This window comes from Lissotriton vulgaris, chromosome 11, assembly GCF_964263255.1.
Source record: "Lissotriton vulgaris chromosome 11, aLisVul1.2, whole genome shotgun sequence".
Classification (NCBI taxonomy): Eukaryota; Metazoa; Chordata; class Amphibia; order Caudata; family Salamandridae; genus Lissotriton; species Lissotriton vulgaris.
Genome location: NC_141699.1, coordinates 1040077498 through 1040097096, shown reverse-complemented (window position 1 = coordinate 1040097096; position 19599 = coordinate 1040077498). Strand labels below are relative to the sequence as shown.

Genomic DNA, 19599 nt, shown 5'->3' with positions numbered 1-19599 from the left:
CTCGCCCCCAGCGACTCCCCTCTCTCATTGTGTGCTCTGTGTCTTGCCTGCCTTCCCCCCGCCCATGCCCGGCCTCTTTCATCTTCCCCTCCCCTCTGCCCATCCATCCATTCGCAGCCGCTGGTCCAAGAGAAGCTGCTGTCTCCGGAGCTTGGCCGGGAGGGATGCTGCTCTGCCCCGACCCCCCAGAGCTGCTACTGCACCCCCTCAGCAGCGACTGACCCTCCCTCCCTCCAGCCGGGGCCCCCGGGGGACAGCCTTCATCCCCTGCCTTTGTGCGCTGAGCGGACGCCGCTCCGTGACTTATCTCTCCTGCAGCTGGCTACCTGAGGACTCCAGGGGGCGGGGGCATCTTCAGCGCCACCGCCTCCTTCCATCCTCTGAGCAAGAAAGAGCCGAGAAACCACAGCCCGCGGCACTTTACACAACTTCCAGGTCGGAAACAGATCCTGAGACAGACGACCAGCTACTTTTAAACAATTTATATACCGCCAACAGGACGGTACCTCAAGGCGGCGAGAGTGCCTTTAGCGCTTTGTGGGCCGCCGCAGAATGAAAAGTTGGATCGGATTCCAATCTGCGGTTGCATCAGCACCTCCGCAGCAGGCGCAGTAACCCACTGCGCTCCCGCATTGTTTCTTCGCCTGGTGATTTATTTGCAGATCCATTCTCCTTGCCGGAGGGGTGGCGGACACTCTCTGTTGGACTTCCGGAGCTGGGCGCTCGCTGAAAGCCCCCCATGCTGGCACTGAAATTAGATTTGGAGTTCTTGTGACACGGGGAGAATTGCCCAGGGTCACCGGTGCAAAGGCCAGCTGGGCACGGGCGTGAACCTTCTGAATAAACCCCGCACGTCCCAGTGGGGCCGGATTAAACCTGCTGTCGACTGATTGAGTTTCCCGGGCCTCCTAAACTGGACGATTTGTTCCAAGTTTGCCACTTTCTGCCTTCACTGTGAGAAACTTTACTCAGCCAGAGTGTTGTTTTCACAAAGAAAGCCGCTGGCTTCAGCCATAAGGAGTTGTACCTTTTATGTTTGTAAAGCGCCCTCAAGGACCGGTTTTAAGGCGCATCCGGACGACCAGTAAATACAATTCCATGAAGCCAATGGCATTGTGTACATAGGAGTATAACATTGCACAACAACAGGTGCATGTTTTGCTCTGCAAGCTGTAGCTGTGCACTTCGAATGCAGTGCTGCGTTTGAACTGGACCGCTTTTGGGCGCGTGGGAGAATGGCCGTGGTATACATGTTTTTGGAAACTGGAGGTTGGGAAGTCGCAGGGATGGATGGGGGGGGGGGGGGGGGGGAAGGGTCAGTCACTCTCTTGTGAGTGACTCTTGGCCTTGCCCTGTGAAAAGATTGGAGTGCCCACCCCACTGCCCCCCCTTATATTGCGCCCCTCTTTCTCTCTGAACCCGGTAACCTTTGCACCGCGAGGATGGAGCACGTGGCCAAGTGGCTGAGGGACTACTTGAGTCTGGGGAGCAGGAGGTCTCCCCCGCAGCCCCCCAAGCCCGACTACACGGAGAGTGAGATCCTGAGGGCCTACCGGGCCCAGAAGAGCTTGGACTTTGAGGACCCCTATGAGGACTCCGTGAGGAGGGGGCCCCGGAGAGCCACGAGTGCCCCTCCAGGAGCCTGGGCCCGAGCGGAGGTTCATGTCCCCCAAGCATCGGCTCATCAAAGTGGACTCCGCCGACCTCAACAGGAGCAGAGTGCTGGCGGCGGAGGCACTAGGCAGGGCTGAGCCGGTGAGTGCAACGAGGCCTGGCAGGGTACTCAGTGACTTAGCTTCCAGGGCGGAGGAGTGTGCAGGGTACTCAGTGACTGAGATCCCAGGGCGGAGGAGTGTGCAGGGTACTCAGTGACTGAGCTCCCAGACGGAGGAGTGTGCAACGAGGTATGGTAACTCGCTGTTCCACACGTGCTGTCTGAAGAGAATAATTAATGAAGAGGCATTTAATGCAAATGCTACTTACCAGTATGCATCTGTTCTTGGCATGTAGGGCTGCTGACATTCATATCTGTGCATAGATCGCCACCTAGTGTTGGGTCCGGATGATTGCACATTGTTGTCCTGGAAGAGTCTTCGAAGTATCACGAGATAGGTGGCTCCTCCCCTGGACTACAGTGCGCATGGGCATCGCCTCCATCCCCAGATTGTTTTTAGCCATTGGCAGAGATGGAGTGAAGAATGTGAATGATGACCATGCTATGAGCATATGTGTATATATGAATGAATACTGCAGCTGCTACAGGCGCCGGGGAGGAGGGTGGGCGATATGAATGTCAGCAGCCCTACATGCCAAGAACAGATGCATACTGGTAAGTAGCATTTGCAGTTCGAGGCATGTGGGCTGCTGAATTCATATCTGTGCATAGAATACATAGCAGTCCCTCCATTAACGGCGGCCGCCCGTGCCAGCTGCAGAAGTCTGAAAAAGCGTTTTTAGAACAGCCTGACCAACAGCTGCCTGCTGTTTGGAATGCACGTCTACACAGTAGTGCTTAGTGAAAGTGTGTGTGGTAGACCATGTGGCTGCTCTACAGATATCTTCTAAGGGAATGTTACCTAGGAAAGCCATAGAGGCCCCTAACTTCCTGGTGGAGTGGGCCCTCGGTGGGATAGTGAGAGTGCGCTTAGCTTTAGCGTAACAGATCTGAATGCACTTTACTATCCATCTAGCAATCCCTGCTTTGGAGATAGCGTTTCCCTTGTGGTGTGTGGCAAAAGCAACAAAAAGTTGTTTGGTTTTGCGGAAATCTTTTGTCCTGTCTACATAGTACATTAAAGCCCTTTTCACATCAAGGGTGTGGAGCATGCGCTCCGCCAGCGTCTCTGGGTTTTGGAAAAACACCGGCAATTCAATTGTTTGATTTATGTGGAATTGTGATACCACTTTGGGTAGGAATTTAGGGTTAGTGCGGAGCACCACCCTGTTAGCATGCACTTGGAAGAAAGGTTCTTGGATGGTGAGCGCCTGCAGTTCGCTAACCCTCCGTAGCGATGTAATGGCTACTAAGAACGCAACCTTCCAAGTTAGAAACTGAAGCTCACAAGAGTGCAGTGGCTCAAAGGGAGGACCCATCAGCCTCGTAAGAACCACGTTGAGGTTCCATTCTGGAGCTGGTGGGGTCCTTGGCGGAATGACCCTTTTGAGTCCTTCCAGAAAGGCTTTGATAGCAGGAACCTTAAAGAGTGACAGGTGCTGCCTATTTTGGAGGTATGCTGCAATAGCAGATAGGTGAATGCGGATGGAAGAGTACGCCAGATTGCATCGATACAGGTGAAAAAGGTAACAGATGATGTTTTGAATGGAAGCATCTAGCGGGTCAATATTGTGCTGAGCACAGTGGATGACAAACCTCTTCCATTTAGCCGCATAGCAAGCTCTAGTAGTGGGCTTCCTTGCTTCCCGAATGATGTCCATACAATCGGGAGGAAGATTGAGGTAGCCAAACTCTAGGACTTCAGGAGCCAGATCGCCAGGTTGAGCTGTTGCGGATCTGGGTGCTGAATGTCGCCATGGCTCTGCGTCAGAAGGCTGGGAGTGAGATGAAGCCTTTGATGCGGTACCACGGAAAGTTCCAGAAACGTGGTGTACCATGGTTGGCGAGCCCACGTTGGAGCAACCAGGATGAGCATCATTGAGTGCTGCCTGAGCTTGCGTGCCACCAGCGGTATCAGAGGTGCTGGGGGAAAAGCGTACGCAAATCTGCCTGACCAGTTCATCCACATCGCATTGCCCTGTGATTGCGGGTGTGGGAACCTGGCGGCGAAGCTTTGGCATTTTGCGTTCTCCTTTGTGGCGAATAGGTCTATCTCTGGATGACCCCACCTTTGGAAGTACGGTTGGAGTACTGATGGATGTATCTCCCACTCGTGCATCTGATGGCTGTGCCTGCTGAGCAGGTCCGCCATTTGATTGTCCTTGCCCGGGAGATGCTCCGCCATGAGGAAGATGTTCCTCTGAATGGCCCACTTCCACATGCTCTGAGCCAGATGAGACAGCTGTGGAGAGTGTGTGCCTCCCTGCTTCTGAATGTAGTACATGGCTGTCATGTTGTCCGTCCGGATCAACACGACTTTGTTGCACAGATGTACTTTGAACGCCTTCAAGACCATGAAGATTGCCATCAACTCCAACACATTGATGTGCATCTTCCGTTGCTGTAGTGTCCATAGTCCCTGCACAGTGTAATGGAGTACATGCGCTCCCCATCCCTGGAGAGAGGCGTCCGTCGTCAGGATAATCTGTGGGACAGGCTCTTGGAATGGTCGGCCCTTGCAAAGGTTTTGTGGATTCCACCAATGCAGAGAGTTGTAAGCCCGACCGCTCACCAACACTAGGTCTGTCAGTTGCCCATGAGCCTGAGTCCACTGACGTGCCAGGCACTCCTGAAGCGGACGCATATGTAGTCTCGCGTGCGGGACAATGGAGATGCAGGAGGCCATCATGCCTATCAACTGCATAAACACCCTCGCTGGAAGCGAGTGTTGGGGTCTGAATCGTTGGATCAGCGCCTGGATACTGGCGATTCTCACTGAATTTGGCTGCGCAGTGGCTGCCAGAGTGTTGATTGTCTCGCCCAGATACTGTCGCACGTGGGCGGGCTGGAGATGGGACTTTGGGTAGTTCAGAGAGAATCCCAGATCGTGCAGGAGATGAATGGTGCGTGACACGTGGTCGACGCACTGCTGTTCTGTCCTTGCCTGAATGAGCCAGTCGTCCAGGTAGGGAAAGACGTGGACGTGCTGGCGACGGAGATGAGCCGCCACGGTCGCCAGGCACTTTGTAAACACCCTCGGTGCTGTGGTGACCCCGAACGGCAGAACCTTGAACTGGTAATGCTGGTTTAAGATTGTGAATCTGAGATACTTCCTCTGTGAAGGATGCAGGGGGATATGAAAATAGGCATCCTTCAGATCCAGCGTAGCCAGGAAGTCCCCCTGTTGAAGCAGGGGAAGCACCTGCTGTAACGTGAGCATATGGAAGTGCTCCGAGAGGATGTACCAGTTCAGGGGCCTGAGGTCCAGGATCGGTCTGAGGGACCCGTCCTTTTTGGGGATGAGAAAATACAGGGAGTAAACCCCTGTTCCCCGTTCTTGCAATGGAACGAGCTCTATTGCCCCTTTTTGCAGCATAACTAGACTTTCTTGCTGCAACAAGGTCAAGTGCTCGCCGGACATAGGACGGCTTCTTGGCGGTATGTCCGGTGGAATGGACGTAAGCTCCAGACAGTACCCGTACTGGATAAGAGACCTCACCCACCTGTCCGTGGTGATGGACTCCCACGCTGGCAGGAACTGCTGGAGTCTCCCCCCGACTGGTGTTGTGTGGTCGGGGGGCAGTGACAAGACGTCACTGCTTGGTGGTGGTGGTGGACCTGGAGCCATTGTTTCCACGTCCCCTGCCCTTGACATTATTGCCTCTGTAACCACCTCTGCCCTTGTTGTTATACGAGGCTTGGGTGTTACCCTTGTAATATTGTGTGGATTGGGATGCCTGTCCTCTTGAGGTGCCTTTTGAATTTGAGCGGCGAAAGGAGCCACTTCGAAACTGCTGACTTTGTAAAGCCCCCATTGACTTGGCAGTTTCTGTGTCTTTTTTCATTTTTTCCAGGGAGGCATCCACCTCAGGGCCAAACAGATGGTCAGGATTTACGGTTTGATTTAGTATAGTCGTCTGGATGTCGGGTTTGAACCCCGAAATCCTAAGCCAGGCATGGCGTCTAAGTAACACGCTTGTATTGATAGCTCTGGAGGCCGTGTCTGCCACATCCAGTGCACATTTGATGGATGCGTTAGTAATGAGTTTACCCTCCTGAATAAGCATCTCCCCTGCCTCTTTGTATTGGTCAGGCAAGTGTTGTAGGATGGCCTCAAGTGTGTCATAATGGGCCCTATCATAACGTGCAAGCAGGGCTTGGGTGTTAGATATCTTCCAGATGTTAGCTGCCTGTGCAGCGATCCGTTTGCCTGAGGCTTCAAAGATTTTCGACTCCTTATCTGGGGGAGGAGCGTCACCAGTCGTTTGAGAGTTTGCCCTCTTCCGAGCGTTGGAAACAACCAAGGAGTCCAATGGCAAGTGTCCCTTGATATATGTCGGATCTGTGGGAGCGGCCCTATATTTCCTGTCGATTCGAGGGTTGACCACACGCGCCCGTGTGGGTTCCTTGAAAACATCTGCGGCATGTTTAAGCACCCCCTTAAGCATCGGCAGCGTTTTGACCGACTTTTCAGCCACCGAGAAGGTGTCAAACAGGAAGTCCACATCCACGGGGTCTGAGTGTAGTTCGACGTCGTGGTTGGCCGCAGCTCTCTCTATCAGCGCATTGAAGGCCGCCGAGTCTTCTGTAGGGGACGTCTTGGCGGCGAAAAGCTGAGTGTCCTGACCCGACTGCGGGTCCTCGGTGTCGGCTCCGGTTGTCCAGGGCACAGGCTCCTCCTCCGGATCCGAGTACGCCGGATAGTTGTACTCGGCATCCTCCTCGTCCGCATCGACTGCGACTGAATGCGTCGGAGAGTGCCCTCGGGCCTGGGGGGACACATGTTCCACCATAGCCGAAGATCCCGCAGAGTCCTTCTTGTTTTTAAGAGGGATCTTAAAGGGTTCCAGCGCCGGCTCTGTTGTGATCTTCCTGTTGAGGAGCGACAGTTTTCCGGTGTTGGCGTCGATGAATACCTCACGACGTTCCTCGACTGCAAGTGGCTGGAGTCGAGGTTTTGGCACCGCTGAGGCAGCTTTTGGCGTCGATGGTTCCTTAGCGGATCCGCCCAGCTTCGGCGCGAAGGCCTTCGGCGCCGACTTGGGTGGGAGAGTGAAACGGATAGGCGTGTGGCCCGCAGTAGGCTTAGGCGCTACAGTGTCCTGAGCGGGATTCACACCGGCTTTTCGAATCCGCTGCAAGGATTCCGTCACCTTCTTTGTGAAGGCTGGAGAGGGCTTGACCGGCTTGAGCGATTCCTCATCCTCGAGATCCACAATGTCAGAGGGCACCTTCTTCGGTGCCGGCGGCCCATGCCTATTGGCGTCGTCGCCCTGACGCTTCTTCGGAGCCGTCTTCGGGTCCACGACCCCTTTCGGCGCCGACGCGGCCGCATCGGAGGACTTCGCCTTCGGCGCCGACCCAGAGGCCTTCGGGTCGGCCATTTTGGCGCGACGCTTCTGGTCGGCCATTTTGGATGTTTTTGTAGTTGACGCCTCCAGAACCTTCATCACCTGCGCCACTTTTGGTTTCGGTTTCGGATCCGATGGTGCGTGACCAGTTGGCTTCACTTTCTGTTGTATAAACTGAAGTGATGGTTCTGAAATGTCCGTGACCGGGCCCGGAGGCGGGGACGTAGGACTCATAGTTAGATCTTGGGTAAGGCCCGAAGGCGATCCCTCGACCTGGGCCGTATGAAGGGGTATAACCCCTGAGTCTGGTCGGGGATGCTCCTCCTCCGAGCTATCCCCCATCGGGGCACAAGCCTGATCGTCGTCCCCTACCTCGTCGGAGACTTCGTCAAAGTCCTCCTCACCCGCGTCGTAGGTCTCCTCGTCGCACGCGGGACCAGAGTCCGAGTCTCGTGCGTCGTCTTCTACCTCGACAGATTCCTGGAAAATGTCTTCTGGAGGGGGCGCCGCAGCCGATAGTTGAGCTTGGAGCCGATTGGCCCGGCGAATCTTCAAGGTCTTCTTGCTCCGGAATTTCGAACACGCCATGCAGGTGTCCTCGCGGTGATCCGGTGACAAGCAGGTATTGCACACAGGGTGCACGTCGAGGTGTGAGTATTTGGAGTGACACAGCGGACACTTTTTAAATGGAGTCCGCTCCATAGCTAGAGGTGCAGTGTAGGCCCGTCCGCGCCGAAGGCACGTGGAAGGGCAGCAAGAGATCGGAGCTGAGAGTCAGAAAGAAAACCCGTACGCAACTATACCGACGCCCAGCCTAAAGACCTTTTGGTCTCGAGTAGAAGTTAAACAACTGTCGGTTCCGACAGAGGGAACCGAAACACATCCGAACCCAATGGCGGAAAAAAACAATCTGGGGATGGAGGCGATGCCCATGCGCACTGTAGTCCAGGGGAGGAGCCACCTATCTCGTGATACTTCGAAGACTCTTCCAGGACAACAATGTGCAATCATCCGGACCCAACACTAGGTGGCGATCTATGCACAGATATGAATTCAGCAGCCCACATGCCTCGAACACGAGTCTACACTCACTGTGTCTGCATGCCTGGCTGAGGTGCATTGGTAGCGCCTAGCAGCATTCCACTACAATCACGGTGTTTGTATGTCTGGATGTGGTGCACTGGAGGCGCCTAGGAGCCTTCCACTACACTCAGTGTCTGCATGAATGGAGTTAAATTGTGTTTTTCCCCCCTTCGGTGAGGTAGTATTCTGCATGTCATGTTCGAGGTGCACTGGAGGTGCCTAGCAGCATTCCACTACACTCACTGTGTCTGAATGCACTGTGTTAGGTTGTGATACTTCCCTGTGCTGAGAAGACGCATACAGCACGTTCCAGTTGGGGTTGATTGCAGGTGACGCTTCTAGTACATTACCTGTTGAGAGCAAGGCGCATTGACTCTGCTTCTTAGCGCTGATGTACAGTGGCCCACTCCCTGCACGCAGACGATGCGCACTGCATGGCATTATTGAGATTCATGGGGCCTTTCAGTGCACTAGGGGACGGCTAATAGCTGAGGGTGGGGTTGTGGTGCACTAGATCTGGACTAGTGAGCTTCCATGACGGAAGCGCTTTGAAGCCGCCCTTTACACATGAAATGCTCCAGCATATCAAGAATGATTGAATGAATGAATGAAGGAGAAAGTCTAAATACAGGGCTGCTCCGTAGAACTGCTTCCAGGCTGCGCCACTAACGCTCTGAGAGTCTGAGCAGATTATCTTCCGGTACAATCCCAGCCTCCGTGCACCTCTTTGTAGCCAATGTGTGAGCTTACAAAACACATGCAGCTCTAGCAACAAGTCCAGCCTGTAAAACTGGGCATAACTGGTGGGCCTGGGTGCACCAAGAGGCCGCTAACCTTCAGGCCTCTGTCTCCCGGTGCGACTGCACAGATGGATGCTACGCCCCTGCAAGGGTGAAACCTTTTCTAATAGTGCCAGTAATTTATGCTTTCATAATTGAAACAAGTAACTCTGTGTGTGTATGTGTTGTTCTGTGTGGCTCTGTATGTGTGTGGCTCTGTATGTGTGTGGCTCTGTATGTGTGGCTCTGTGTGTGTGGCTCTGTGTGTGTGTGTGTGTGTGTATGTGTGTATGTGTGTGGGTGCAAATGCAATAGGACTTGCATTTTCTGGTTGTGCTTGTTTTTTTCTTGCGTCTATTCCCTGGTTGTGCTCGCTTTTCTTTCCTCTGCCCCCTGGGTTGTGTGTAGCTCTGTGTGAGTGTGTGGCTCTGTGTGTGTGTCTCTGTGTGTGGCTGTGTGTGTGTGTGTGTGTGTGTGTGTGTGTGTGTGTGTGTGTGTGTGTGTGTGTGTGTGTGTGTGTGTGTGAAGGTGCAAATGCAATAGGTGTCGCATTTGCGAGAGATTAAGCTATTGGCATTGTAAATGACAATGCCATTCAGTTATCTGTTTTAAAAAAAAAATGTTGTCATTTACAATGCCAATAGCTCTAACTGTTGCAAAGGCGAGACCGTTGCATTGTAAATGCTTGTTAAAGTTTCCAAGAGATTATGTTAATGTTGCTTACATAGATTTCACAAAAATTTCATATGAAGATTTCAATTCAAGATAATAAACTAAATTAAAGGGCTAAACAGGGCGTTTACATCTGTTCTGCAGACAGAGGAGCTGACTAAAGGAGGCAATATAGCTTGAGAACAGCAAGGGCTGAAACACCACATTCTTTAAGTAGCTCTCATGAATGCAATAGGCTCTTCATACTTAGAGGTAAATTAAACCAATATAAAATGTAACTTACACAAACTGCATTTATATCAGATAGATGTCCTGTGAATGTCTGTCGACACATCCCATCTCGAATATCCCAAAGCTTAGATGAAGCATCACAGGCACCAGAAACAAATGTCCTCATGTCTGGACTAAGGGAAAGGCTCATCACATCACCAGTTTGCCCTGTGAAGGTAGTAGTCTGCTGGCCAGTTTCAATGTCCCACAGTGCACTGGAAATCAGAAAATTACATTATCAAATGACATAATCATCAAAAAGAAAGTATATATTAAAATGGGCGATGTGTAATCTATTATTACTTTTTTTTACTACTGACACTTATGGGGACTCTGCGCCAATCTACCCAGGGGTCGTCAGTGGGAAATGGATAAAGAGGGGCATCCATCTCCTCTTATCAGGGAATTGGGACTGGAACTGGTAACATGCAGAACGGCGCTGAGGAAGGTGGACTGAGCACTTTCGTCCTTTGACCCTTCATTTGTTTTTGGCCTCCGAGGAGTCGGAGCCGATCATTTCTGTGATGGGCTGGCAGACGGGAATGCCTGCAGAACCTGTGTCGTCCTATTTTACGATGTCAACTGGGTTAGGTTCGGCGAAGATATCCACAGTTTCCTCAGTGTACTGCAGGGAGACACATATTACAGACATGCGTGTCAGCCCAATGATATCTGGTGTGGCACTGAGGGCATTTCCTGAAGGGCGTCCATTCCATCACCCTCTACGTCTCTTTTTTCTCCATAGTCAGTATGGAAGGGAATGAGCGCGAGACGTGTGGGCACCCCAAAGATCTTGGACGCAGACTCTGGTGACAATCTTAGAAGTGCATCAAGGGAGAAGTGCGACCGCCAAATGTTTTTTCTGATGACGAGATGAACAATTTACTTACCTTCGGTAAAGATATATCTGTAAGAAACATACATTAGTTATAGATTCCTTACCTTAGAATTATTCCCAGGAGTCAGAATGGATCCGGCAAGTTTTTCGTCAGCAGTAACTGCGCGTCGAAAGGTGGTGTCGGTTGGCTCTGCATCCGTCGTTGGTGTTGTGGTTGCCGGGATGACGTCGTGGAAGCTACTTAGACGCTGCCCTCGTGCGCGGACGTCAGTTCTGTACACGACTTTAAGCACCAGAAACGCAGAGCCATGCAAGACACCGACCACTGGTGCACAAAACTAAGGCCCTGATAGGATGTCCTTCACCCTAGAAATCAGTTTGCAGAACAGGAAGGATGGGTGGGGTGGTAAGGAATCTATAACTAACTTATGTTTCTTACAGATAGATACTTACCAAAGGTAAGTATCTTGTTCATCTGAAAGAAACAGTTAGTTATAGATTCCTTACCTTAGAATAAATACCCCAGCAATATCAACCCCGGAGGTGGGTCTGCAAACCAAGATCACACCAGAAATTCCTGGAGAACAGAACGGCCAAAGAAGCCGTCCCTCCGGACTTGGCTGTCCAGGCAGGAGTGTTTGGTGTCCGTGTGCAGCAATGCCCACATAGCTGCCTGACAGATGTCATTCAGAGGAACTCCCCGACGCAAAGCAGTAGTGGCTGCCGTCGCCCTGGTGGAATGGGTGCATAGCCCCACTGGATGTACCTTTGTAGCTAAAAAATAGCAGGCTTTAATACACAAAACGATTCATCTAGAGATGGTTTGCTTGTGTACGGCCCAACCTTTCTTTGTGCCCACGTAGCCAACAAAGAGTTGGACATCCACCAGGGAACTGTTTTGTGCGATCCAGACAGAAGGAAAGCGCACGTTTTGGGTCAGACGGTGGAGCCTTTCTTCCTCTTTAGAAGGATGCAGAGGCGGAAAGAAGGTGGACAAAGTGATGGTTTGGTCGATGTTAAAGGAGGTGACCACTTTGGGAAGAAAGGATGGACGAGTTTGCAGGACAACTTTGTCGGTATGTACAGCCAGAAAAGGAGTCTTGGATGAAAGAGCCTGGAGCTCACTCACTCTTCCGGCAGATGTGATGGCTACCAGGAATGTAGTTTTAAGAGTGAAAGGTCTTAGAGGACAGCTCTAAAGCGGCTCAAAGGGAGCACACATCAAAGAGGTCAAGAACAGATTCAAGTCCTACTCAGGCATAACGAAGGTAAGACATGAGTTATGCCTTTTAAAAAACGATTTACAACCGGGGACTTAGAGAAGGCCGCTCAGGAAGCCTTAGAAAGGCAGAAATGGCTGAAAGATAGCCCTTGATAGTGCCCAGAGTAGAGCCCTGCGGGGCCAAAGAAAGGAGGAACAAGAGAACCTCAAAGAGGAGCAGAAGGGGGATCCACAGCCTTTGCGGTGCACCATGCCACAAATTTGTTCCATTGGCAGGCGTATACCGTTTTAGTGGAGGGACGCCTGGCTGCCAAGATAACATTCCAGACTTCTGGAGGAAGGTCAAATGACGTCAACTGCTGCTGCTCAATCGCCACGCAAGGAGGTGGAGGTTGGACAGGTTCAGGTGGAGCACCGTCCCCTGCTGCTGCGACAGAAGATCCTCCCGAAGAGGCTGTCTGATCGAAGGATCGATGGCCATGTTGAGTACCTCGGCATACCAGACTCTTTGTGCCCAATCTGGAGCCACAAGAATGAGTTGGGTCCAGGTGCAATTGAGCTTCTTCAGCACTCTGGGCAGAAGTGGTATAGGCGGAAAGGCGTACAACAGACCGAAACTCCACTCGCGGCAAAAAGCGTCAACTAGCAAGTGCCGCCTTGGAAATTCCAACGCGCAGAATTGCTGACATTGCGCATTCTCTTCGGTGACAAATAGCTCTAACCAGGTTACTCCTCACTGCTGAAAGAGACCTTGCACCAACTACAAGTGAAGACGCCATTCATGATCCATCATACACCTGCAGCTGAGTTCGTCCGCCCTTGCGTTCAGTGAACCTGCCTTGAATTAAATGACCAGGGATATGCCCTGATGTTCCAACCATGTCCAGAGGTGAAGGCCTCCTGACATAGGGTCCACGACCCCACTTCGCCTTGTTAGTTGCAGTATCACAGGGCAGTGGTGTTGTCCGTGAACACCTGCACTACTCTTCCTCGGACAGAGGGAAGGAATACTTTGAGTGCAAGACGAATCGCCCGGAAGGTTGATGTGGAGCTCCGACTCCGCCGGAGACCAAAGGCCTCTGATCTCCGCCTCTCCCATGTGGCCGTCCCATACCAGAAGGGATGCGTCCGTCACCACTGTGTGGTCTGGTTGAGGTAGGGAGAGGGATATGCCGTTGACCCGATCCTGGTTGGTGAGCCACAACTGCAATTGTCGTGCAGTGCCCTCTGAGATCTGGACGCAATCGGACAGATTCCCCTGATGCGGCGCCCACTGAAACTTCAGGTCCCACTGCAGAGCACGCATGTGCCACCTGGCATTATCGACCAGCAGGATGCGGGAGGCCATGAGGCCCAGCAGCCTCAGGGTCATTCTGATCGAAACACGGGATACAGGCTGAAAGATCGGAATCCTAGTCTGAATATCTCAGTCTCGCTGTTAGGGAGGATAAAACCAAAACCGTGCAGTGTCCACAACCGCTCCAATGAAGAGGAGCTTCTGAGAGAGGATCAGGTGTGACTTCAGCACGTTGATGGAGAACCTCAGCGAATGCAGGGGGTCGGCCGTATTCTGGAGGTGGGAGACGACAGCCTGGGGAGAGCACGGCTGGGGCAGGAACGAGCTCAATGGCTCCCTTGGTCACAAGAGCTGTAACTTCCTGTTGGAGGTCCAAATGATCCTCCGACATACAATGGTACTGAGGTTGCACAGCTGGAGGAGTAGTCTCAAAAGGGAGGAAGTAACCCCTTCGGACTATCTGCATAACCCACCAATCCGACGTGATGGTGCACCAGTGGGGAAGATGATGGCGGATGCTGCCCTGCACTGGCGTTTGATGGGCCTGAAATGTTGGACTAGGAAGGTTTGGAGGCTGCTGCAGAGGGGGGTGGGGGTGGTTTGTGGACTGGCCCTCTGGCTGGCCCCCTGAACCACGATGTCCTCGGCAGCCCGAAGGTTGGGGAACTTGCTCCGGACTGTGGCTCTGGCAGGGATGTAGGAGGGCACCCATTCCGTACCCACGAAAGGAGCAAAAAGCAGACTGCGCAGGGTGGCTTGAGAGGCCCAAGGACTTGGCCGTAGCCTGTGAGTCTTTGAAAAGCTCTAGAGCGGTGTCCGCTTTGTCGCCAAAAAGGTGACGGCCATCAAAAGGCATGTCAATGAGAGTATTCTGGACATCCCCCGAAAAGCAAGTCGATCTCATCCAGGCGTAGCGCCAAAGGGCTACCAATGTGGAAACCGTCCAGACTAGAGAGTCAGCGGGATCCAGCCCACAACGTATGGAAAACTTGCCTGCGTCCCTCCCGGCGGCAACAGACTGGGAGAGTAGTGTCCGGGCCACCTCCGGGCACTGAGGTAGCACTTGCGCAACGTGTCCCACACAGAGTGGGAATAACGGCCCAATGGACATGCAGTGTTTACCGACCGTAGTCCCAAGCTGGCGGAAGAAAAAAATCTTTCCAAGATGATCCAGCTTCTTGGATTCCCTGTCTGGTGAAGGGTTAGGGAATGCACCCTTGGAAGCAGAGGTTCGGACCACCAAGCTCTCAGGGGTTGGGTGTTGGGAGAGGAAAGTGGGGTGGCCCGGGGCCGGGCAGTGGCGTCAGGCGATCATCCTATCCACAGGAGCACCTGTGTTGTGCCTGGTCCAAGTGCCAAAAAGGATGTCAGTGAGGGCCTCATTAAACGGAAGCGGGGGCTCCGAAAAGCTCCCTTGCGGTTGAAGCACCTTTGTCAGGAGGTTGGACCTGACTGCCACGGTAGGAAGCTCGAGTTTGAGAGCATCTGCCGGCCTAGGCAACACCACTGCATATGAGGCTCCCTCCTTCGTAGCCACAGTAGGAGGAGACAACATGCCACGGTCAGGAGATTTATCAAGACCACTGGCATCCCCAGGTCCTTTCTCTAGTCCGGGTCATACTCCAATTGGTCGGTCACCTGACCCCTCCCAGTCCTTCAACTCTTCCTCTGGGTGGCAATCTGGCCTAAAAGGGTCCCCAGGAGTGAATAGGGGCACAAAAACCCCACTAGGTGCCCGATCCAGCATCGGGCGACGTTGGTCCGGCTCCGTGTCCACATCAGGATGGAGGCAGGGGTCAACGTCGGCCCGTGGACCGACCGGGGTCGAATGGGGGAGCGGTGCCGAAGGAAGCGGCGCCTGTGGAGGTGTAATAAGGTCAACGGCCGCTAATCCGGATCCAGGCCTCGATCCAAGGGGGGCCTGCGGTGCCAGAGTCGCCAGCGGAGAAGGCCTGGGCCCCCAACCAAGTCCGTGGGGCCCGAAGGCACGCTGGTGGGTTCGGGCTGCCCAGAGATGGCGTGCATCGCCTTGTAGAACTTACAAAGCTGGGCAGGAGTCTCTCCGGGTCCCGGGAAGGGAGGAAAACTCTGAGGTGGCTCTTCAGGCTCTGCACGCGGAGCCCCGGAAGAGGCACTGCCAACCGACAGGGAGTAGTCAAAGAGCGACGATGCTTCTTCGACTTCTTCTTGTGCTTTGACTAACCTGACTCTGAGCGCGAAGACTTAGAAGAGTGGTGATGGCTCCGACACCGGTCCCTCGACCTCCTTCGCGACCGGGACCTCAAGAAGCTTTCGCAAAGCCTTCGGAGCCATGGACCGGCAGTCGGAGCACGACTTGGTGTCGTGGTCGCACTCCAGGCAAAAGAGACACACCTGGTACGGATCCATCACAGACATCAGTTGGGTACAGGAACCGCAAGCCTTGAAGCCGGGTATCCCTACGTGCACCAGGAGTCGCGACGACTCAAAAAGATGTTGACAAAAGTCGTCAAAAAATTGACTGGAGGTACTGCTCTCTCCAGATCTGCACTGGCTGCCGCGGAAAAAGAAAGAACTGACATCAGCGCGTGATTACGGCGTCTAAGTAGCTACTGCAACATCATCCCGGCGACCACAACGCCAACGATGAACAGGGAGCCGACTGACGCCACCTTTTGACGATCAGAGGTACTGCTGACGAAAAACTTTACGGATCCAGTCTGAACCCAGAAGGGAAATTCTAAGGTAAGGAATCTATAACTAATTGTTTCTTTCAAATAGGAGAGGATTGAACTCCAGTAACAGGGAATGATGAAGACGTTGAGTCCCTGGATGCATCAAAACACAACAGCGGAGAAAAACAATCTAACAATGGAATCAATGACCATGAGCATTCCCAAGTCACTATAATAAGAAAAACAAGTTAAAAATGTTCGAGCCCAACACTAGATGGCAGGAGTATGCAGAACATGTGTGTCTACAGACACATACTACAAACGAAGTTTCTCATGTATCATTTTAGCTGTAACGTAATAATAAACTAACTCGACCATCTGCCCTTAGTAATGACTGTGTCAATGCGCATTTCTTCTTATAGTTGCTCTAAATAATGTGTCACTTGGCCACATTATTTTCATTGCCATGAAATAAAGGTATTTTAGTGTTCCTAACAGATATTAGCATTTAAACTCACATTTTATCTATTAAAAAGGATAATAATGTTCCATGAAGGTTGGCATGAACAAATAATACAGCAAAAACTGAATTGTTGCACACTTGCATCATATTACAGAGAAACACTCCTTGTCGCCGAGGGCCATTTGGATCATAGGCAATGGGCTTAGTCCTGGGCTTTCATGTGACAACCTAATGGATAATGGGAGAGTTTAGAAAATCTATTTTTTCAATCTGTACAACACGAAAGAAAACAGAAATGTCAGACGTACGTCTAAGTGGGCCAGATCCATGCCAGATTTTTAGAATATTCAGATAACACACATCTGCAATACTTTAAGTGGGGATCATTTGCATAGTGGATAGCTCTCCTGCAATCCCACCATATATCAGCCATTCAAATGTTTTTATTTAGGATTCCAACTCTGTTGAACGTAATAGATTTATTTATTTCAAAGGTTGCAGTTGAAAAGTAAAGCACATTCTCATATAAAAGCAATGGCTCAAAATATGAAAAATGTTATAAGTAGTCCATATCTCGAGAAAAAATGCTTGCTTGGTTGTAGTCTTGGTACTGCATTGTAGTTATCATCGCTGCAGTCATAAATGTTAGAATAATTTCCGGCCAAATGCATGAATCCTGGTACACTTCATATTCATTTCCATCAGAACAAGTTACTTACCTTCAGTAACACCTTTCAGACACAGATTATCTAATCACACATTCCCCATCTTTTGAATACCTGCATGCACGAGATTGGATCCAGAAACCTCTGAATAGCAAACTCCTCCAACGTCGACAGGTGGCGTTATAAAATGTCATGGTATTTCATGACACTTCGTCTTGTGCATATGTGACTTCGAAACCAATATATATTCACACATCAACTGCAACAGTTTCTTTCTGTACTCCATCCATGGCAACAGACGTGGAGCCTCCTTAAGAAATTATCACCAATACAATGTTCAGACTTTCAGAACTGGAATCTTATTACCTATCCACTTATGAGACTATTGTACGAGTTACTTACCTTCGGTAATGATGTATCTGGCAGAGATGATTCTAGCCGCAGATTCCCTAACGTAGAATTATCACCAGGTGTGAGTCTGGATCCAGAAACTTTTTGGCTAGCATCCCTGCGCGCAGGGGGGACGGCAGCACGCGGCTCCGCCCAGGCATCGCCTGCGTACGTGACATTAGCTAGGTCACATAAGTCCCACCCCGGCGTGCTTATGTCAGTTTTCTTCAGAGAACTTTACCACGCCACAACAAGGAGCCATCAGACAAAACTGTGGGAGTATGGGAACAGTGTGCGAAAGATCAGAAAAGTTAGAAAAAGGAATAGTGACAAACAACACCATAAGGAGCAGCGTCAACACTGCAGTACCCAAAGGCAGGGAAAGAAGAACAGAGCGCAGCCCTGAGCGCCACCCTGCCAGCATGTAGACAGCCCCCCCCTCCCCTTGCGACAAGGGACATAAACAAAAATTTCACACTTAACATGTAGCCGGGCCATGACCCCAACCAAGAATAACGATGGGGCAACAGTTCCCAGACATACAGGGAACGACAACCACCAAGGCAAACCCGGCACAGAGTGTGACAACCCCCAAGGGGTAAAGGGCAAAGCAAGACCAGGTGACCCAAACTCAGAGGTTAGCAGAGGCCCCAGGACCTTTAATAACCAAGAGGGAGGGAGGGAAGGAACGAGAGGAAAGGCAAGCCTCCGTCCTGGAACAGCCTGAACAGAGGGGCACAGACGTACCTCCATATCCATCCTCCCAAGCACCAATAGAGGAGGAAGGAACCAGAAACAGGACATAACAGCCTGTCAAAGAACAAGGAATGCACCCACCGGAGACATAGCCACCCCCCAGGGGGCGAGTGCAGACGACCAACGAAAGGTCCTCGCAGAACGGGGAGGAAGGGCGGGCTGTGAAGGAATCTGCGGCTAGAATCGTCTCTACCAGATACATCATTACCGAAGGTAAGTAACTCGTACATCTGATAAGAGACTACTAGCCGCAGATTCCTTAACATAGAATAGATACCCTAGCCATACCCCCGGGGAAGGAGGGTCATCGAGAGGACCTCACCAGCATGGACGTAACAGAGGGTCTCACAGGGGGCTAGTCCAACAGACAAGTGAAGAGCCTCATCCCCCCAAGCCAGGGGGAGCCCCCACAAGCAGAACACCACCAACCCGAAGGGGGGCGTGGGAAGAAGAAAAAAAAAGAAGAAAGAAAGCCTGTTCACCCTCAACAGAGGGATCAAGGACAAGCTAGGGGAGGCCGAAGCACCCCACTCCCCTACAAGGCAACAGAACCTCCAACCAATGCCAGGGCAAGAAGAGGAAACGAATAACCTACAGGGGCAAGGAAATGAGGGAAAAGAATGCGAGCCCACCACAGCCGGAAGGCAACAGACCAGAGAGAACGGCGCCGACAGCAAGAAGCAGTCGGAAGCAGGAAGAACAGCCCGGGCTCCACGGAAGACCGGCCAGGCTACACCAGGAAAAAGAAGGAGGAACACACCATCTCAGCCTCCAAGATAGAGAACATGAAGAAGGGCCCGGACACACCGCCACGAGGGGTCCGTGCACACGACTCAAGGAGCAGAACCAGAGCCACGATGCTAGGTCGCAGAACAGTAGGTCAGACCTAGGACACAGCGCAGCAACCCCAGGGAAGACACCCCGGGGCACCACCAAGACTGTCCAATCCAGCAAGGAGAAATTGCACCTGCAACATACATGAAAGCCACGGAGAGCAGAGGCCCAAAGGCGACCACAACCCCCCAGCACAGCATAAGCTATATAACAGCTACCACTACCTCACATAGGGTAAGTTAAGTCCCGAGACATGGGAACCCTCTTTGGAAGAACTTCTACAGCAGAGGACAACATAAAAAAAGTCGCAGGGAAAAAACCTTGCAGAAGGCTTATCAAGCAGCCCAAGAGAAAAACAGAAGGCCTAATCTCAGGGCCAAATTGGGGCATGTAAAGCAAAAACACACACAGCAAAGAAGGGCCGTCCAGCAGCCAACAGAACCACTGCCTCAACAAGGAGGTCTTGAGCGGCCATAATAGACACCGAACTACAACAACGATGGCGACATGCCCAAAAAGGAAGAGCATCATCAAGAGCTAGCCCAACTCCC

At 52.0% G+C, this 19599-nt stretch overlaps 1 protein-coding gene across 2 annotated transcripts in view; it reads right to left on the bottom strand.

Annotated features, from left to right (window-relative positions):
* Nucleotides 1–19599, bottom strand: part of GNB4 (G protein subunit beta 4) — a 699556-nt gene that overhangs the window by 79824 nt on the left and 600133 nt on the right. For both annotated transcript variants that reach the window (XM_086944371.1, XM_086944370.1), the window contains one exon: nt 9943–10144. In XM_086944371.1, the coding sequence (XP_086800497.1) occupies nt 9943–10144 (202 nt within the window). The remainder of the gene's footprint in view (nt 1–9942; nt 10145–19599) is intronic.